At 35.8% G+C, this 20,400-nt stretch overlaps 2 protein-coding genes across 2 annotated transcripts in view; one reads left to right on the top strand and one right to left on the bottom strand.

The window, feature by feature from the left end:
* The window catches only part of LOC141343247 (grainyhead-like protein 2 homolog), a 40,988-nt gene extending 40,306 nt beyond the window's left edge, over positions 1-682 (bottom strand). Inside the window, exon 1 of the mRNA XM_073847843.1 lies at positions 652-682. Within this exon, the coding sequence (XP_073703944.1) occupies positions 652-682 (31 nt within the window). The remainder of the gene's footprint in view (positions 1-651) is intronic.
* Positions 683-8,077: 7,395 nt separating this feature from the next.
* LOC141343245 (E3 ubiquitin-protein ligase HERC2-like) overlaps positions 8,078-20,400 on the top strand; it is a 36,410-nt gene continuing 24,087 nt past the window's right edge. Inside the window, exon 1 of the mRNA XM_073847842.1 lies at positions 8,078-8,130. Within this exon, the coding sequence (XP_073703943.1) occupies positions 8,078-8,130 (53 nt within the window). The remainder of the gene's footprint in view (positions 8,131-20,400) is intronic.

The following is a 20,400-nucleotide window of genomic DNA, read 5'->3' as shown; positions in this document are numbered from 1 at the left end:
TTAAAAATAACCATTCAAATAATGTTATTTAGTAGATGAAAATGTTATTAGAATGTTTCAAAACAACGTCCCACAAAGTTTTTATAACCTAAATTTGTTACCTGGGTAGGAGTCAGGGATTATTGTCCTGCCCTTAAACCAGTTGTTGTGCAATAAAGCTGAAGTTTATGTTTTTTGATTAAAGATCATGAGGACACATGAATTATGAGGACAAATTGATGATTTATAATAGACACTTCAATATTCCATAAAGAAATAAAAATGGCCAGTTTTGGTATCATGGTGACTTTGAACTAATTTAGAAGGGGTAACTGCCTGTGAGGAGTGTCCCATTTTAGTTGTGGTGCTGCATACACAATGCATTCTAGTGTTACCATCTGCCCTATTTTTTAATTGATGGTCTATGTAAACAGCACGTCATGTCATGCCAAGTTAAAAATAGCTCAAGTTTTGACACAGATCAGCATCAGTTGTAAAACAACGGACAAACCAGACAAATCTGGACGTGGGATAGCTGTATTTATAATATGGAGTGATAGCAACTGTGTACACTGCATTATATATATTATATAAAGTTTACATCTGCAAAATGTTATATATTTTACAAAAGTAAGAGGGACCATACATTGATTCTTAATACTGTGTTGTTACCTGTTTGATCCACATCTGTGTTGGGGTCCATTTTTGTCCTGAACATTTAAACTGTCCTCTGTTCTTCAGAGAAATCCTTCAGGTGCCTACAGATTCTTTGGTTTTCCAGCATTTTTGTGTATTTGAAACCTTTCCATCACAGACTGTATGGTTTTGAGATGCATCTTTTTACACTGAGGCCAACTGAGGGACTCATATGCAACTATTACAGAAGGTTCAAACACTCACTGATGTTCCAGAAGGAAAAAACATTCATTTATACCATAAACTCATGGTAAATTTAACTTATTTTGTCTTCTGGGAAACAAGTATCTTCTGTAGCTTCTAAAGGGCAGTATTACATTTAAAAAATGACGATATTTAGGTAAAAATGTACACATCTCCATCCTGTTCAAAAGTTTTCACCCCTTGGCTATTAATGCATTGTTTCCTTCTGGAGCATCAGTGAGTGTTTGAACCTTCTGTAATAGTTGCATATGAGTCCCTCAGTTGTCCTCAGTGTAAAAAGATGGATCTCAAAATCAGTCATTGTTGGAAAGAGTTCAAATACACTATATGTGGGACCTGAGAGATTTTTCTGAAGAACAGCAGGCAGTTTAACTGTTCAGGACAAAGAAGGGACTCATGAACAACTATCACTAAACAAAAAAAAAAAAAAAACACAGCTGTAGATCATTCAAGTAACAACACAGTATTTAGAATCAAGTGTGTGTAAACTTTTGAATAGAGTCATTTTTTATAAATGTAACTATTATTTTCTCTTATGGACTATATGTAAACATCTTTTATGTGAAATATCTTATTCAGGTCAGTACTAAATAAACAATAACATGCGTTTTGTATGATCCCTCTTATTTTGGTAAAATAATTAACATTCTAAAGAGTGAAAAATGTTGTTACATCGCATATAAAGGCAGATGCTAGAGATAGCAAACCAGCTCACTAGATTTTCGAACATAAACACAATTTACTATAAACTGAAAATGTTTTTTTCCTGATTTTTATGGTACATACACAATGAAAAAACACTGTGATATGTTACGGAAGTTCTTTTCAATTAGAGATGATCAAACAGAATCACTAACAAAGACTCGATTCGCACTACAAAGGGCCAGCGGTGCTTTCAACTAGCACTTTTCTCTCAGAAAACAATCCCACTGTCAATATTCTAACGGTGAAGGTGACAATAACAACACCCAGGTTACGCTAGAGAATAGGACACAGGTGTGATCGCGAGCGGTTCTGCATAATTTGCTTTCCTTTTCCCCGTAACATGCAACCACGTCTGATCTCACGGGTTAATGGCGCTAGAAGATATACCGTCTATTACGGAGGGACCTCGGGGGCAGCTGAATACATGATCAGGAATATTTATACCTCTTTCTAACCTCTCAGTCCCATCTGCACAGAGATTTTTCTTCCTTTTCATAAATCACTGGGTTGAGGCAATTGCACACACTGGAATGGGATTTTACTGCTGGGAGGGGGATTGTATTGGGGGATGGAGCAGAAATGAGAGCGCCCGTTTGTTTCTCAAAAAGGAGCGGGTTAAGATGCGAATACATTTAGGTTTTAGACTTGACACATTTAGAAAGAAGCATCCCAGATTTGCAGCGCTCGCCTGTGTCGTCTCGCAGCAACCAGAACGTGCAGATTTGGTTTACAGAGCAACATACTACATGTTTAAAGACAGTAATTTATGCCTTCAGTAATTTGGGTAACTGCATCTTGCAGCATGCTGTGAGCTTCTAGAGCTCCATCCTACTTGTATGTACAGAGTCATTTGTCAGAGTCGTTTAGATGAGATTTGTGGGCAATTTTGCCTTCTGTTTCGGTGATGAACTCTGATGGCATGCTGTGATGTCAGGCATTTATACATGTCTGCGTCAAAATCAATAAAGTCATTAGGGTTCCCTGACCGGGCTTTCCTACCTTGCTCTCCTCAATTCTTCACTCTGCCCCTTTGAGATTATAAGAATGCAATTCCAGACCCTAAACATCTAGCAGATTAACACCAGTCAGTCTGTAACCTGAAAAACAGAAAAAGAAGCAAAGTTTCACAAGCACGTATCTTATTGGGTCAATGACAATAAGCAAATGCTCGTCTGCTTTTGACCTACTAAACCTATTTACCAACGTTTTTGACTTAATAACTACATAAATGCTTTGAAACCACACAGCTGTTATTAATTTAAATTATTTTTTGTATGTAATTTATATATTCTGTATGTTACATATTATATATGCATAAACTTAAAAAAAATATTTCAACCTTTTAATGAGAATTTATTCTTTGTTACACTTAATTTAAGATATTCATTATAGAAAAGGTGAATTTTTATTTGTGCACTTATTTATTTAGTTATTCATTCATTTATTTTTATGGTTGTTTATTTTATTATTGTATTTTTTTTTAAATATCATACATTTGACTAACATATTTTACAAGAAAACTTAAGAATTTTTATTTCAAACTTTTAATAAGACATTTTTCTTTGTTAAAAATTAACACATTCATTATGGAAAAAGTGATTTTATTTGTTAATTTATTTACTTAATCATTCATCTATTCATTTTTATGTTTGATTATTCATTTATTTTAATATTTAACAGTATCATTTGACCATTACTCTTTTTATTCTCAAAAAACACTAAAATATTTTTCCAGAAAACTTTAGGATTTTATTTCAACCTTTTTTCAACTAATCACAAAATTGATCATATATTCATTATAAGAGGTGCATTTTTTATTTGTGAATTTATTTACTTTTATTCATTTGTTTACTTGTATGTCTGTTTTTATTTATTTTTTTACGAATATTATGAATATGATTTTTGGTGTATCATTTGACCACTTCTATTTTTATTCTTAAGAAACACTAAAATATTTTACAGAATTTTTATTTCAACTTTTTAAGTAAGACATTTTCCTTTGTTACTTTCTTTGTTTTCTTTGTTAATTTCAGGATGTTGAAATTTTTCACAATATACCACATAAATATTATCATAATGCATTTTAATCCCGAAATTGAAATAAAATTCATAATAGAATTTTATTTCAACCTTTTCTTCAGTACAATTTCAGGATACTGAATTATAACCCAGATACAATATTGTAATAAAATTGTAATTCTGAAATTGAAGAGATATTCATTATAGAAGAGGTGCAATTTTATATTTTATTTAAATTCAAATTTATGTAAATTCAAATGTATTCTTTTTAATTAAAATCACATTTTTCACATTATAACCTAGATATATCATTAAAAAAATAATTCTGAAATTGAAGACATATTGATTTGTAGAAGCAGTATATTTTTATTTTAATTCGATGTATCAAAAATCTATTACTTTTAAGAATTAAAAACTCTTTTTTTATGAGAAAGCTATAAATGAAGAGTGAGTTATATTTTTCTCCAAAGACATTTAAAAAGATTTTATGTTTCCTGTCCTGTGGCATGTGAGCTGCTCAAAAATTCTGAATGGCGTTACTTCCTATCCATTTTTATGTTAATGACATTTCTGTGGCATTTAACAGAAGGACAGAGCTGACCTTTCGGTGCCTGATGACTCCAGGTGTCAGATGATGGCTCTGCTCTAACATTTAACAAATCTTCCTATGCAGGCTATTGGCAGTAGACACAAAATAGTATATGGAACAGAGCCCAAAAAATCAACCATCCTCATCCAACCCCATGCCCACTGGCCTTCAGTTAGTTAGCTCACCCTTTAGCTGTATCTCAAGAAGAGGCGGAAAGTGAGATGACTGCAATAATTATCAAGTAGCCTGTGGCTTCTGTAACTCGAATGGAGAATATGATCCAAAAAAAAACTTTTCTCAAACTATGATTTTGACTTTATGGTAACTGACCTCAAAAGCACCAAACTAAGCATTTGTGTCACTGTGCCCACGCTGTCAGTTACTGTTAGTCAATATTTCAGAGCTTTGAATTTCTAGTTAAACTTCAGAAGCAATTGCTGTGTTCATTTGATGCTTTAAGGACACTGCAGTAACTTAACAAGTCCGACTGTTCTGTAATAATTAATCCTGACGCTGTTAAGAAATTTAACATGTTTATGTAATACGGTGTTTATAGAATCTAAAAGCCATGTCTCCTGGTACTACTTTCTATTTATATTACATTTTAATGACATAATGCATGCATTTGTAATGTATTTCAAAGTTAAAACAGATGCATCATATACAGATCCAGTGCTGTATATAAAACTCTTTGTTGTAACCTATTTATAATGCACCTCACATCGGAGGGAATGCATCATTCTGTATAGATTTTCTGCTGCCGTCTCGTGTCTGGGCTTTAGTGCACGGCAACATTTCTTGATGTATTATACAGATACATTTCCATTGTAAATTAAATAACAACACTGGAATTATTTAAATGCCATGCAGTTTCAAAAGCTTCATGCCGGTTTCGTCATTTTTAGGGCAGAACTTCGTAAAATCACGGTTTTATTTCCACCGGAAGATAAACATCTCGCAAGACTCGCACGCCAGAAAAAGATCCATGCTGCTTCTAGAACATGGAGTCGACTCATGAGATCTAACCTACTTTTTCCTCCACTTGAGAGAGATGCCGATGTGAACTGGATTAAAATCATTAAGATGGGTTCAAAATCATTTGCGGTGCTTGTATCAATTGTGCCTTTCTTGTAAGACTGAAAAGGAACTGTATTCCTTTTTGAGGAGGATTATGTCTTTCATTACAGTCAATTCAAGGAATTTGGGTTTTTATGGGTTGGACAATGACTACACATAATCTCTCATATCATTCTAATTGTCTTATTCTTAATGCCCCGAAACCAGCAAATCCAAGAGCCTCCTTTATAGTTCATGCAGTTTCTGAAGTATCCTCTGGTGTGACATGCTGTCACTAAAACTGTTCTTAAAAATAATTTCTTCTATAATTAATATACATGCAGTGTTATGACCTTACTAATTGAGGTTACACGGAATGCTTTAAAATTAAGTAGTGAAGGCACAAAGCCGATTAAATGCTGTGAAAAGTCAAAAGTTTACATACACCTTGCAGAATCTTCTAAATTAATTAATTCTTTTACCAAAATGCATGTTATTTTTTATTTAGTACTGACCTGAATAAAATATTTCACATAAAAGAAGTTAACATATAGTCCACAAAAAAATTTTTTTGTTGAATTTATAAAAATGGCCCTGTTCAAAAGTTTACATACACTTGGTTTTTAATACTGTGTTGTTACCTGAATGATCCACAGCTGTGTTTATTTTTGTTGTTGTTTAGAAATAGTTGTTTATGAGTCCCTTGTTTGTCATGAACAGTTAAACTGCCCTCTGTTCTTCAGAAAAATCCTTCAGGTTCCACAAATTCTTTGGTTTTTCAGCAATTTTGTGCACTGAACCCTTTCCAACAATTAATGATTTTGAGATCCATCTTTTCACACTGAGGACAACTGAGGGACTCATATGCAACTAAAACAGAAGGTTAAAACGCTCACTGATGCTTCAGAAGGAAAAGCAATGCATTAAGAGCCGGGGAGTGAAAACTTTTGAACAGAATAAAGTGTACATTTTTCTTATTTTGCCTAAATATTCTTTTTTTTTTATGTCAGTGCCCTTCAGAAGCTACAGAAGGTGTTTCCTAAAACACAAAATAAGTTAAATTTACCCTGATCGTCAAATTCCAAAAGTTTTCATCCCCCAGCACTTAATGCATCATGTTTCCTTCTGAAGCATCAGTGAGCGTTTGATCACTTTTATTTTGGTAAAATAATTAACATTTTGCAGATTCTGCAAGGTGTGTGTAAACTTTTGACCTCAACTGTGCATTCACTACTGTTTAAATGTTTTTTTAGTATTTTATGCTCACCAAGGCTGCATTTATTTGATCAAAAATACTGTAATATTATGAAATATTAATACAATTTAAAAAACAGTTTTCCAAAAAACATTTTTTATCATTAATAATTTGGAAAACAGATGTTTTATAGATGCCTGCGCATGTTTTTTAGAACAAAATTTATTTAAAATAGACATTTACTGCAACAATTCAAATGTCTTTCCTGTCACTCTTAATTTAATGCATTTTTGCTGAATAAAAAAGTACTTACAGAGCACCTACATTCAAAAGGTAGTGTATAAAACTAGAAATGAAACTAATAAAGATTTGATAGCTTTACAACATCTAGATTACAGGTTTCGTAACATGGGCTTTCATGCAGTAAATCAGGAAACACCACGGCGTCGATATACGTCACCCAAAGTCACAAATAGAAATGGTGAACATATGTCTACATTTGATGTCATCTCCCTGACCTAGTTAGGATATGAAAGCTTGGGACATTTAAATGATAATCTTACCTTCCTTTCAAAGGCAATTTGGTTCCTCCCACTGCTATTAATATCATGAACTGATTGACTTCAGCGTAATCTGAAATACTTTGAAGAAAATCAGGTGAGTCCACTTTAACATGAGCCAGTGATAACAGCATGAAATTTCTAACATCACCTTGAAATTCATATACACACAGACCTTGGTAGAAGAAGACATGACGAGACATTTGATCAATATAATAAACACACAGCTGCTATGAATTATGCAACAGAATCTCTGTTAGTCGATGCAATTCAATATGTTACAGCAAGAATGCACAGCTCAATCCAAGTTGCACAACATATCTCAAGTGCGCCATTATAATACCAGAAACCTGAAGACTGATGATTAGATTGTTTTTTAAGTGCTTTAGTTGAGGAACTGGAGCCTGCGGGAGTTCTGATGTTCTCCATGCAATCACTTCTTTATGGAGAAAGTCAATTCTCATAACATTTCACACAGCTCACCTCAATTACCAATTTTAACACGTTACCTAACCGATGCCAGCTGCGAGCGCTCTTGTTTCATTAGCTCAGAGAATTGCTATAGATGCACATAACCACATTTTTGGCAACCAGGATACAGCGCGGTCCATATTGTAGCTTATTCTGAACACAATCCACCCACTCAGACAGGAAGAGATCGTCTGACTGACGTGTAAAGCTTTTGGCGGCGTGTTTATCTGAAGGAGATGATATAAATCTGTAACATTCTGCAGGTGCATTTTTGCATTTTTCACTCTCACCCATTCTTATCAGGTCTCCTCAGCTCACCGCTTAGCTTTCTATATGATAAACTCGTTTTGTTCTTTTTGCATAATTCACTGTTATATACCATAATTGTTGTTTTTGCTATGGCAGTCCCCACGTTATGCAACCAAGTATTGATGTTGAGCTGAGAGTGGAGGTTTTGCAGGAAATTGTTTATTGGCTAAGGTAATAACCTCACACATACATTTTGCATATAAACAGCGCATGTATTTGTTATGTTGTGGCTTAACGCCTGTAAAGAGCGTAATCTCGGTCCACATAATGAATACGAACACGTGGTCTGGCTCGATGAGGCGCTCAGCTGCCAGTGTTTCCCAGCTCCAAGGTGCAGGAAGGGAGAGGTAAGAGGAAGTGGGGGCTGGGAAGCGTGAGCTCTTTAATTCTGCACCAGGGGAAAACCCTTCTCAATTTCTGTGTGGGTGGATTATGGGTTATAAGTGTGCGAGCGTGCGCGCATGTATTATGCAGGAGCGTGCATGTGTGTGTGTGTGTGTGTGTGTGTGTACCTGGTATTCATCACGTTGTGGGGACCAAATGTCCCCACAAGGATAGGAATACCAGTAAATTTTGACCTTGTGGGGACATTTCTCAGGTCCCCATGAGGAAACAGGCTTATAAATCATGCACAATGAGTTTTTTTGATGAAGTAAAAGTGTGCACAATCTCCTGTGAGGGCTAGGTTTAGGTGTAGGGTAGGGTTAGGGCCATAGAAAGTACGCCTATGGAATGTCCCCATAAAACATGTAAACCCAACATGTGTGTGTGTGTGTGTGTGTGTGTGTGTGTGTGTGTGTGTGTGTGTGTGTGTGTGTGTGCATGGCTTTTTTTGCACTCAAATGGATGTTGGAGTATGTATGTCAACTGCGAATAGCCACGAGTGTTTGTTTTTCCATTGGCTTGCTTTTGTTTTTGTATGAAGGGCAAGTTGTCTACCTGTGCATCTATGTGTTTGTGTGTGTTTATTGGATGCCTGGTGTGATAAATGAGACACAGGGGTAGGGGATCCTTTCCCCCCCCTGTGTGGAGCAGATTGCATGTGTGTCTAGGCTTGCCTGTCTTTGACAGCTCTATAGGACGCATTGGGGTTTTGGGGGAGGGGGCTGAAATCCAGTTGTTTTGAAGCATTTGGCACATTGATTAAAGCACTTGAGGTGCTTTACACTAGCGAACAGGTTTGCTTGTTGGGTTTATATCAACTTCATGTTGCTTTTTATGTAGTCTGTTTAATATATGTGTCCCTGGACCACAAAACCAGTCTTAAGTAGCACAGGTATATCTGTAGCAATAGCCAAAAAAACATTGCATGGGTCAAATTGATCTATTTTTCTTTTATGCCAAAAATCATTAAGTAAAGATCATGTTCCATGAAGATATTTTGTAAATCTCCTACTGTAAATACATCAAAACTTAATTTTTGATTATAAGAACATTTGGACAGCTTTTAATGTGATTTTCTCAGGATTTTGATTTTTTGCACCCTCAGATTGCAGATTTTCAAATAGTTATATTTCAGCCAAATATTGTCCTATCCTAACAAGCCATACATCAACGGAAATCTTATTTATTCAGCTTTCAGATCAGACCATATATAAAAAATTTATTAAAAAATGTCATATACAAAGAAATAGTAAACACAATAATGAAAATTGTGGCATCATTTACTCACCCTCATGTTATTCCAAACCTGTATGGCTTTCGTTTTTTGGTTGGACTTGAAAGAAGATATTTCACAGAATGTCCAGGATGCTCTTGTTGACGATTATGACTGGAGCTGTAAAGATATATATTAAAATAACACATCATACAAGTATTCCATACAGCTTCTGCACAATAATGCAAACATTCTGAAGCCATACAATAACTACTTCTCTGAAAATGCTGCTTTCCACATTTAATTCAAATATGTGACCCTGGACCCCTGGTTTTTTGAAAGATACAACTATTTAAAATCTGGAATCTGAGGGTGCAAAAAATATATCAATATTGAAAAAATCACCTTTGAAGTTGACCAAATTAAGTTCTTAGCAATGCATATTACTAATCAAAAATTAAGTATTGATATATTTATGGTAGGAAATTTACAAAATATCTTCATGGAATATGATCTTTACTTAAAATCCTGATGATTTTTGGCATAAAAGAAAAATCGATAATTTTGACCCAAAGTATTATTGGTTATTGCTACAAATATACCCACGCTACTTACACCTGGTACTGTGGTCCAGGGTAACATATGACGTACATTATCAAGATATGTTGGGCCCAGTTTGATGTCAATGATAGTAGACACAAGAACCACTGATAACACATCCTTTTTCTGTCTTCTGGACATTTTAAAAGTTTAATTCCCCTATTACATTATCATAAGCTTGTGATTAATATGTTTTTTTTTTTTAAATGTATACTTTTATCCAGCAAAAGTGCATTAAATTGATCAGAAGTGACAGTAAAGACACTTATATTATTGCAAAAGGTTTCTATTTCAAATAAATGCTGTTATTTTGAACCCTGAAAAATGTATCACTGTTTCCAAATCAGCATATTAGAATAATTTTGACACTGAAGTCACTGAATAATGAAAATACAGTCATTAATTACTCACCCTCATGACGTTCCAAACCCGTAAAACCTTTCTTCAGAACACAAATAAAGATATTTTTGATGAAACCTGCTTTCTGATCCTGCATAGACAGCAATGCAACTGACACATTCAAGGGCCATAAAGATAGTAAGGACTTTGTTAAAATAGTCCATGTGACATCAGTGGACTAACCATAATTGTATGAAACTACGAGAATATTTTTTGTGTGCAAAGAAAACCAAAATAATGACTTTATTCCATTTCCGTCTCAGTCTTTGAGGCACATGCAGTGTGTTGCAAAGCTCTTGGATTTCATCATCTTAATTTATGATCCGAAGATGAACGTCATGAGGGTGAGTCATTTTCAGAATTTTCATGTTTGGGTGAACTACCCCTTTAAAATAGAAAGCGGCAATATTAACATAACAGATCAAACATAAAACAATTAAAAAAACAATAAAAAAATCTTACCAAATCTGGTAGTGTAAATGTTTCAAATCAAATGAAGCACCTACTCTAACTAAGGTCTACTGTGTATGTAAGATTCATTAAAACAAAGTCTGTCATTTGATATGCCAAACAGCATGGAAAGCCTTCATTTGGTTCTGCTGCAGAAATTATAATGTATATTAGCACTTAATTGGCATGTTTATTACACAGCAGTCAAAATGTTACTCAACTGATTCTTTCGTTTACTGTTGGAAGCGAAAGTCAGCGTCAGTCATGATGAGTCACTATAAACGTCTCTCTGGGAAACAGCAGCAAATGAATATTTATCTGAGCCACAGAATAAAGGAAATGTCATCCTTCTGTTTGTTTTCATACTACTAACCGCAGAATGATTCTCATTGACATGCCTAATGCCAGACGTTAACGCATCTCATCCTCATCGGCCCATGTTCCCCACGTGTTCGGTGTGTTGAATGATGTGAACTTCACGTCAAGCGCTCTTTGAAGCATCTGCAGCTGATGAATTGAAACAGTTGATGTCCTCTGGCAACAGCAGCATGTAGAGAACTCTCACTGATGGAAGAATGGATGAATGCATGCAGACAATCTGTGGAGTGTGTCTCAAACAGCACCCCGCTGTCAGGATGACGTTACGGGAGGTGCATTCATGTCGCATACACACATGGCCCTCCCAAGGGCATGTCGGGATAAAACCTAATAGCCAGGAGGGGGATTAACCAATCTCAGTCCATTCATTACACTGACAGACCCCTAAAGAGGAGAGGTGAAGAGAGAGAAATATAGAGAGGTGAGTTACAGCCACTAATCTCCAGTGCTTCTCTTTCCCCCGACCTTCACCCTTCAACTCAAACCGGGGTCATGTATATATAGTCATGTTTTTGAAAGAAGTGTCTTATGCTCACAAATACTGCATTTATCTGCTCAAAAATACTGTAAAAACAGAAAATAATGACATATTATTACAATTTAAAATAACTGTTTTCTTTTTTAAAGGGGACATAACACACACTGTTCCACCCAATTTCATGTTAAAGGGATAGTTCACCCAAAAATTTAAATTTGGTGTTTATCTGCTTACCCCCAGGGCATCCAAGATGTAGGTGATTTTGTTTCTTCAGTAGAACACAAACAAAGATTTTTAACTCAAACCGCTGCAGTCTGTTAGTCATGGCAGTAGATGGGCACCAAACCTTTGAAAGTAAAAAAAAAACTACAAATTACACCCTGCATCTCGTGACGATACACTGATGTCCTAAGTTTCTTTGGCGAGAAACTGAACAGTATTTACATAATTTTTTACCTTTGATACACAGCAATGTTCAACTCAGCTCAGCGCGTTACGTGTACATGCTCTGACGTAGTATATGCAAACACTGGAGAAAAATCGGTCAAAAGTCAACAGTCCCGGATGAGTTTGCGCAAGCAAACGTAATCTTTTAGCTTTAAATCAGTTTGAGCAATCAGGTTAAGTGCAAGTAATTACCATTTTAAATAGCTGCTATACCAACAATCTCTGTGCACTGTGTAAACAGTGAGTGTCCTATACACGCGACAGATCGCTTCCGGTGTTTGCGTATACTACGCCAGAGAGCATACACATGTAAAGTGCCGGATGCTGAGTGTGCGCTCGGGACAGTTGTTGGACATGGCTGTATATCAAAGGTAAAAAAAAATGTATAAATACTGTCCAGTTTCTCACAAAAACTTATCGTTTCGTATCTTAGGACATCAATGTATCGTCATGAGCTGCAGGATGTAATTTGAATTTGTCTGTGCATGTTTTTTCTTTTTACTTTTCAAAAGTTTGGTGCCCATCCACTGCCATCACTAACAGACTGCAACGGTTTAAGTTAAAAATCTTTGTTTGTGTTCTACTGAAGAAACAAAGTCACCTAAATCTTGGATGCCCTGGGGGTAAGCAGATAAACATCAAATTTTCATTTCTGGGTGAACTATCCCTTTAATCTTGAGAACCTAGTACGGCATCCTTCATATCTTCAAAAGGCTTTAGTTTTATAATATTTACAAAAGGAAGATACAGCTTTACGATTCTCTCCGAAAACAGCCGAGCTACTGGAAGCGCACAGTGGGCGGAGCTAAAGATTCACACTCGCTCGCCAATTGCCAACAAAACACATACATTTGATGCCGTTTCATTTACCAGCTGCAGTTCTGAATCATCGGGATCTTTTATAGCTGGGACCGCTTCATCTTTCTGTATCAAACAATGTGTGAATCCAGCGTCGAACTGAGCCTTGTTTATAAAACGTTCGTCAACAAACACACTTGTAAAACTCAGTTTCTGACCCGTAAAAACAAACTGCATCTACTGTTCACGTAACTCTGGGTTCTTCGGGAAGCCCAGCGAGGTTATTTTTGCCTTACAACCAAAACCACACTTCTTTATTTCACACGTTCTTTCTGAGTGCAGGTGAAGTACCTTAGTACCTTAGTGGCCACCCCACTGGCCATTATAAATTTTAGTAGCATCAGTTATGCATTTCATCCCTAATGCACAGCCAGGCAGGCAAGCCGCTCTAGACCTTCGATCGCACACAGTAGCCAGCCCTCTCCCCCATTGTGGCAAGCTTTAGGCTATTGCGTGCGCATAATCGCGCAACTCCTCAAACTGCGCTGAAGGCACGCTCTCTGCTGCCCGTCGGGCTCGGGCTGCACTTGTATTAAGCTTGTGTGTATTTTGATGAATATGCCGATTAAACATCCATGCTTTCTTGTTTATTTTTAAACATTTGAAATTAATTTGCACCAGTGATGCGCGGGTTGATCCAAAATGAGCGGGTGCCTGCGGTCACCCGCGGTTACGAGTCATCCAAAAATATTTTTTATGATATTCGGGTCGCGGTCGGTCGGGTCGTTTGAAATAAAGATGCCAATTAAACCTTTGTAATTTATATAGTAGCCTACTAGACACAATTTTCTATGAAATAGACCTACACTTTATTGGCTGAATAATATTTACCTTTTGAATGTTGAGCGTTATTAACTGTTGAATAAATGCTGACATGGGACAAAATGCCCGATTTCCCAACACGTTGAACTGAGCAATGCCATTGTACCATTTTAGTAGGCTACTTTTAAACGCATAAAGCTCAGTAATGTCAGCTTTATGTATTTTCTGAGAGGGGGTGGGATTTTTGTTGGGAAAGTCGGGGGAGAGACGCACACTTTGATTAGACTGGATAAACACATGCAGCATATTAATTGTTAAGAAAATGGTATTCCTAATAAATGTCTCGAATATTTTGATTATGTCCAATGCTCCTCTTTCTTTTTGGAATTATTAGACACATTTCACTGTTTAATTTCCTTTAATCATAAAATTTCTATTATTAATATTCTATTTTTAAACGTTTATTCAAGCAATAATATATAAATTATCTCATGTATATGCTTGTTTAAAACCAGGGATTAAAAACGAATTCCACGTAAAACTTGTATTTTTTCTTTACATTTCCAGAGAGCGAAACGAACAAAATTAAACATTACTTAATAAATTCAAAGCACTATAATTTTTCTTATTCATTTGATACAACTATTAATATATAGAAAATAATATTATTTTGTCACATTCGTGATTCCTGAATTTATATATGAAAACTGCGTTTTGAAGTGCATTTGTTATGTTTGTATAAGAAAATTCATTAACCTAGCCTAATAAGTTGATTTAATATTCTTGATCATTTTTAGAAGAAGTTAAAAAAAGGAATTAGCTTGTAGTTTATATATATTTAAGGCTATAGGTTAATATTTTTCTTAACTTCTATTAGGCTACACTGTAGATCGAAATAAAATAATTCTTGATCATATTTAACATCGGAGACTCACTGAAAATGAAACTATTTAAATCTGTATAAAGGAAAGACAAAATAAATCACAAGAACAATCTGTATTTTGTAATCAAGAACATTTCTTTTGACAAAATTAATTAATGCCGAATGATTTTCGGCATTAATTAATGCACCCACTTGAAAAGTAAAGGCAAATAGGCGGAGCTGTTAGTGCTCCGTTTGTGCTGATTTGTGCAGGTAAAATTATCGTTTGTGCTGCTTTGGTTTCTGAGATATTAAACTTTATTTTATAGGTCATTCAAAGGTCACCGTCCCCCCCAGACAGCACCAAAACAGACCAAAGTGGTCTACTTTTTTAATGCTTCGTTTGTGCTGATTTGTGCAGGTAAAATTATCGTTTGTGCAATGTGCTGCTTTGGTTTCTGGGATATTAAAAGTTTTATTTTTGAATGAAGCTCGTCGATGGGCGCGCTCTTGCGCTCGCTCTAGTCGATGTGTGTGCGGGCGCGCTCTTCCGGGAGAAATGCTCATAGAAGGAGTTCCAACCTTCAGGACTTCATGAAGAGCCATGATCGAAAAAACTTTCTGAAACTTGTAAGAAACCCAGAAGTGTGTATTTGGCACAGAAATATTCTGCTATACGTCCAAATCGTTTTTGAAACTTTGGCGATGTTTAGCATCTTTAACTGTGTGAAACAGCATTGGACCCCCATCCCCTTTAATGTATTTTGAAATGTAATTTATTGCTGTGAAGCAAAGTTGAATTTTCAGCATCATTGCTCCAGTCTTCAGTGTCACATGATTCTTCAGAAATCATGCTGATATGCAGATTTAAACTTATATATGACAACAAGCCCCACAATTAGCCACTGATTAAAGTGCTTATGCAAATCACTGCCAGACTGGTGTGTAAAGTGTAAAAGTGTGAAAGTTTTGTTTTGCTTTTCCCATTTAACAAGAATTACATATACAAATGAATTCCATAATTACACAGGACAGTGCACTAATTTTGTTTGTTCATTCTTTTCTAATTGCAATATTTATAAATGATGTTAAAATGTGATTGTCTGTGTATGTGCATGCTTACATTTGTGGGAGTGTACTGTACCTGTGTGTATGTCATATTTCCCCATGGCTGAAATGGTTGGCAGGGTTGAGGAGGTGTCAGCGATGAGTCCCATGGAAATAGGTGTCCTAGTCAGTGCCATGTGTGTTTGTTTTTCTAATTACCATGGCAGCAGCTGTTCTGATTGGTAGCACTGCCTAATTAGCAGGGGTAAGAAGAGAAGATGCTTAAGATGTCATGCATTTGATAATGCTGCCAAAACAAGTGGCTTTATTCTATACAAATGAGAAGATGAGTTTGGAATGGTTTTTGAATCGAGATACTGATGCTAGAGTAATCTCAATAAAATTACTTTTACCCATGCAAAATCAAGAGAAAAGGGGGGGGGGGGGTACATTTGCTTAAAGAAAATGAAGTGTATTTTTAAGATACACTACCAGTCACAAGTTTTTGAACATTTTGATTTTTAATGTTTTTTTAAAGAACACTCTTCTGCTCACCAAGCCTGCATTTGTTTTATGCAAAAGCAGTAATATTTTGAAATATTTTTACTATTTAAAATAACTGTTTTCTATTTGAATATGTTTTAAAATGTAATTTATTCCTGTGATCAAAGCTACATTTTCAGCATCATTACTCCAGTCTTCAGTGTCACATGATCCTTCAGAAATCATTCTAATATGCTGATTTGCTGGACATTCAAGAAACATTATTATTTATTATTTATTTTCAGGATTCTCTGATGAATAGAAAGATCCAAAGATCAGCATTTATCTGAAATAAAAAGCTTTTTTAACATTATACCCTATACCAGGGGTTTTCAAACCTGTCCTGGAGCCTCCCCTGCCCTGCACATTTTGCTTGTCTCTCTCATCTAATACACCTGATTCAAATCATCAGCTCATTAGTAGAGACTGCAAGACCTGAATTGGGAGTGCCTAATAAGGGAGACATACAAAATGTGCAGGGCAGGGGAGGCTCCAGGACAGGTTTGAAAACCCCTGCCCTATACCATTCAAAAGCCATTTTTGGGAAAGAAATGATAGATATTAGTACTTTTATTTAGCAAGGATGCTTTAAATTTATCAAAAGTGATGATAAAGACATTTATAATGTTACAAAAGATTACCATTTCAGATAAATGTTGTTCTTCTGAACTTTCTATTCATCCAAAAACCTGAAAAAAATTCTACTCAGCTGTTTTCAAATCAATAATAATAATAAATGTTTTTGAGCAGCAAATCAGAATATTAGAATGATTTCTGAAGGATCATGTGACTGGAGTAATGATGCTGAAAAATCGGTATTTTCAAATAGTAAAAATATTTCAAAATTTTAATGTAAATGTTAATCCTGTTCTTTGGGTCAAATAAATGCAGGCTTGGTGAGCAGAAAAGCCTTCTTTAAAAAAACTTCAAAAAATTTTGACTGGTATTTTAAGATTTTTTGTTTCCAGTGTTACATTTTACAATTATCATTATATCCATAAGCACAGGAATATTTGTAGCAATAGCAAAAAATACATTGTATGAGTCAAAATTATCGATTTTTCTTTTATGCCAAAAGTCATTAGAATATTAAGTAAAGAACATGTTCCATGAAAATATTTTGCAAATTTCCTACTGTAAATATATAAAAACATTTTTGAATAGTAATATGCATTGCTAAGAAGTTCATTTGGACAAATTTAAAGGCGAATATTTAGATTTGTTTGCACCCTCAGATTCCCGATTTTAAAATAATTGTATCACTGCAAATATTGTCCTATCCTAACAAACCATACATCAATGGAAAGCTTATTTATTCAGCTTTCATATAGTGTATAAATTTTAATTTTAGAAAAATTGACCCTTATGGCTGGTTTTGTGGTCCACAAATAGGCTTAATTTTCTTTACACAAAACATAATGTCATAATTAATTAATGATTTGAGTTTAGGGGCATGTTTATTCAAAATTAATCAATAAAAAAGCAGTATTTTCGGTGGTTGATAAATTTCACTTAAGAAAAATGTTAGTTTTTGACTAAAAATAACTTCATAAATGACGATAATCTCAGACAATATGTCAGAGCCTGGCATAAGCCTCTTTTTCAAATTACCATTACACACATTGTAGCCTACATGATAACTGACCAGCCACTGAGCATCACAATGACAAGGCAGTAGTTTCCAAAAACAGACATTCAACAGATATCAATTTCACACAGATCAATTGCCATTCTTTTGTTAGTACTAGGCCTGTCTGGATATCAAATATTTCTACTATCCCGCTCTGACCTTGACCAATGTGAGCACGTAATGATCTCCAGCTTGTGCGCTCACTGGCGGTGGCTTCCTGATCAGTGACCCCAAACCCCCATCGATTTCTACTTTTGCTCAGCAGTGAGTAGCAAATTAGTGGCACAGAGGCCTTACAGTCACCAAGCTAATATTTGCTGGACTGTCTAGACACAGTGTGTCAGAGTACTAAATCTGTATTTTATTCCCCTCATCGTATTTTCACCTGCACTTAGAGTGCGGGAATTCATCACCAAAGCCAGCCATTGAAAGAACAGTTTCACTTAATTTAAATTCTGATTAATAATGCCTTACTATTTGCAGGCTCATACAGAGGGCATGACCAAAAATGCTCATGAATATTTAATTACCCCGAGCTCTTCTTTTACAAAGATGAATCACCCCTGTGCTCTCTTGACGGCTGCCGCTGTGCAAATAACCTGTTTAATCTGTGGCTGGCCAATCCCCGTTTGTGCAATCATGACAGACATCAGCTACAGATCACAGTGGAGAAGCCATTCCATTATCAGGAAGGGGGATTGTTTAACATGAGCTCAGGAATGAGGACACACATACACAAACACAATTACGGACACAAGTTCCCTCTCGAGTCGAGGACCGGTATATGTGTTTGAATGAGATGAAGAGATAGGGCGAGATTGGGAAGCTGTTGGTGTAGGAGAGCTGCCATTTTAACAGCTTGGTGGAGGCTGAATATGAAGAGAGTATCTGTACTACTCACCCTCTCCTCCCACTGCTCATTTATTGAAGATAAGATTGAGTGCAAGGGACACATCAAGGCTCACAACATCACTCTTCTCAAATCTAGGGAAAGAAAAGCAATTTTAGTAGTGTTTGAAGGATTTGTCCTTGATTTTTCATAAATGTGCCTTTATTGCTACTGCAGTGGAGAAGGTTCTTCTATTGAACACAACAAGAAGCAGAAATAAAAGAGCCTTTGGAGAAAGTTTAGACTTTGTTTATATTTACACTGCACTGTGATTTCCTCATATATGGTTTTATAGTTCCCCTGCTGGAAAAAAAAAGGTCATCCAGTCTGGTCTTAGCTGGTCTTAGAGGGGTTTTGGCCACTTCCTCAGCTGGTCAGGCTGGAAGACCAGCTGGAACAACCAGCTTAAACCAGCCTAGCCAGGCTGGGAGACCAGATAAAACCAGCTTCTTCCAGCTTTAACCATTTTAGGCTTGTTTTAACAGCTTTTTAAGCAGGGTAATAAAAAGACTCTGGTCGTGGGGGGAAATAAAGACTTTGATTCACTGCCAGACTGAATGCGTTCATAATCTGACAAAACATCAAGGCACAAACGGCTAATTGCGAAGATGTGAATGTGTTCAGCAGATACAGGTCAGTCTCTTCACGTTTTCCTCTCTCTCGCGCTCGCTCGAGTGCGCGCACAGCTTCAGTACCATGGAGAGCTCCGTTTTCTTCTTAGGAACGTTCAGCCAATCAACGCTTTTCTCAGACAAAGCCACATGAAAACAATTCATGCCTTTAGCAATAACCAGTTTGTTGCATAAAAACGGGAAGTAAGTGTTTTTCGCTATGCTATTTTTGCAAAAATTACAAAGCACAGAAAGTCGTTTAAACAAATATACCACAAAACCAGTCACAACAAGGGTCGATTTTTAAAATATTGAGATTTATACGTCACCTGAAAGCTGAATAAGATTTCCATTGATGTATGATTGATGTTTGTTAGGGTAGGACAATATTTGGGTGCAAAAAAATATAAAATTGAGAAAATCGCCTGTAAAGTTGTAAATAAAATATATATATATATATATATATATATATATATATAAAACTAATAAAAAATTAAGTTTTGATATATTTACGGTATAGGAAATTTACAAAATATCTTAATGGAACATGATCTTTACTTATATCCTAATGAATTCTGGCATAAAAGAAAAATCGATAAATTTGACACATGCAATATAGCTATTGCTACAAATATACCCGTTCTACTTGGTTTTGGTGTCAATTTTATCGTTCCTAACACACGTATCGTATATTTGACTTATACAAAGCGTTTTTTTAAAAACAAATTCTTTCATTAAGGTTCTGCTGAGATTCTCATGAGACACAATTGGCTCAACTATACGGTGGCCGAGAGAGGCCAACGCGCTGCAAACAAGAAAACACATGCAAACAGAAAAAGACGACAACAAATTAAGAAAACATCTTCATCAGTTTGACAACACAGGCGCTGCAAATCCTCGCAACGCAAACACAAATACGGAAACGCGCTGCAAATTCTCACAACACAACCAAACTCAGAAATGCGCTGCGAACACACGAACGCGCTGCATATAACACGGACCACAACGGAAATGTTTCAGGGGGACCTCAAAAAGTGACGAACCCATCTGGGACCAGATTATTTTT

Source organism: Garra rufa, chromosome 9 (assembly GCF_049309525.1).
Source record: "Garra rufa chromosome 9, GarRuf1.0, whole genome shotgun sequence".
In the NCBI taxonomy this organism is placed as follows: domain Eukaryota; kingdom Metazoa; phylum Chordata; class Actinopteri; order Cypriniformes; family Cyprinidae; genus Garra; species Garra rufa.
This window is presented reverse-complemented; position numbering and strand designations above follow the sequence as displayed.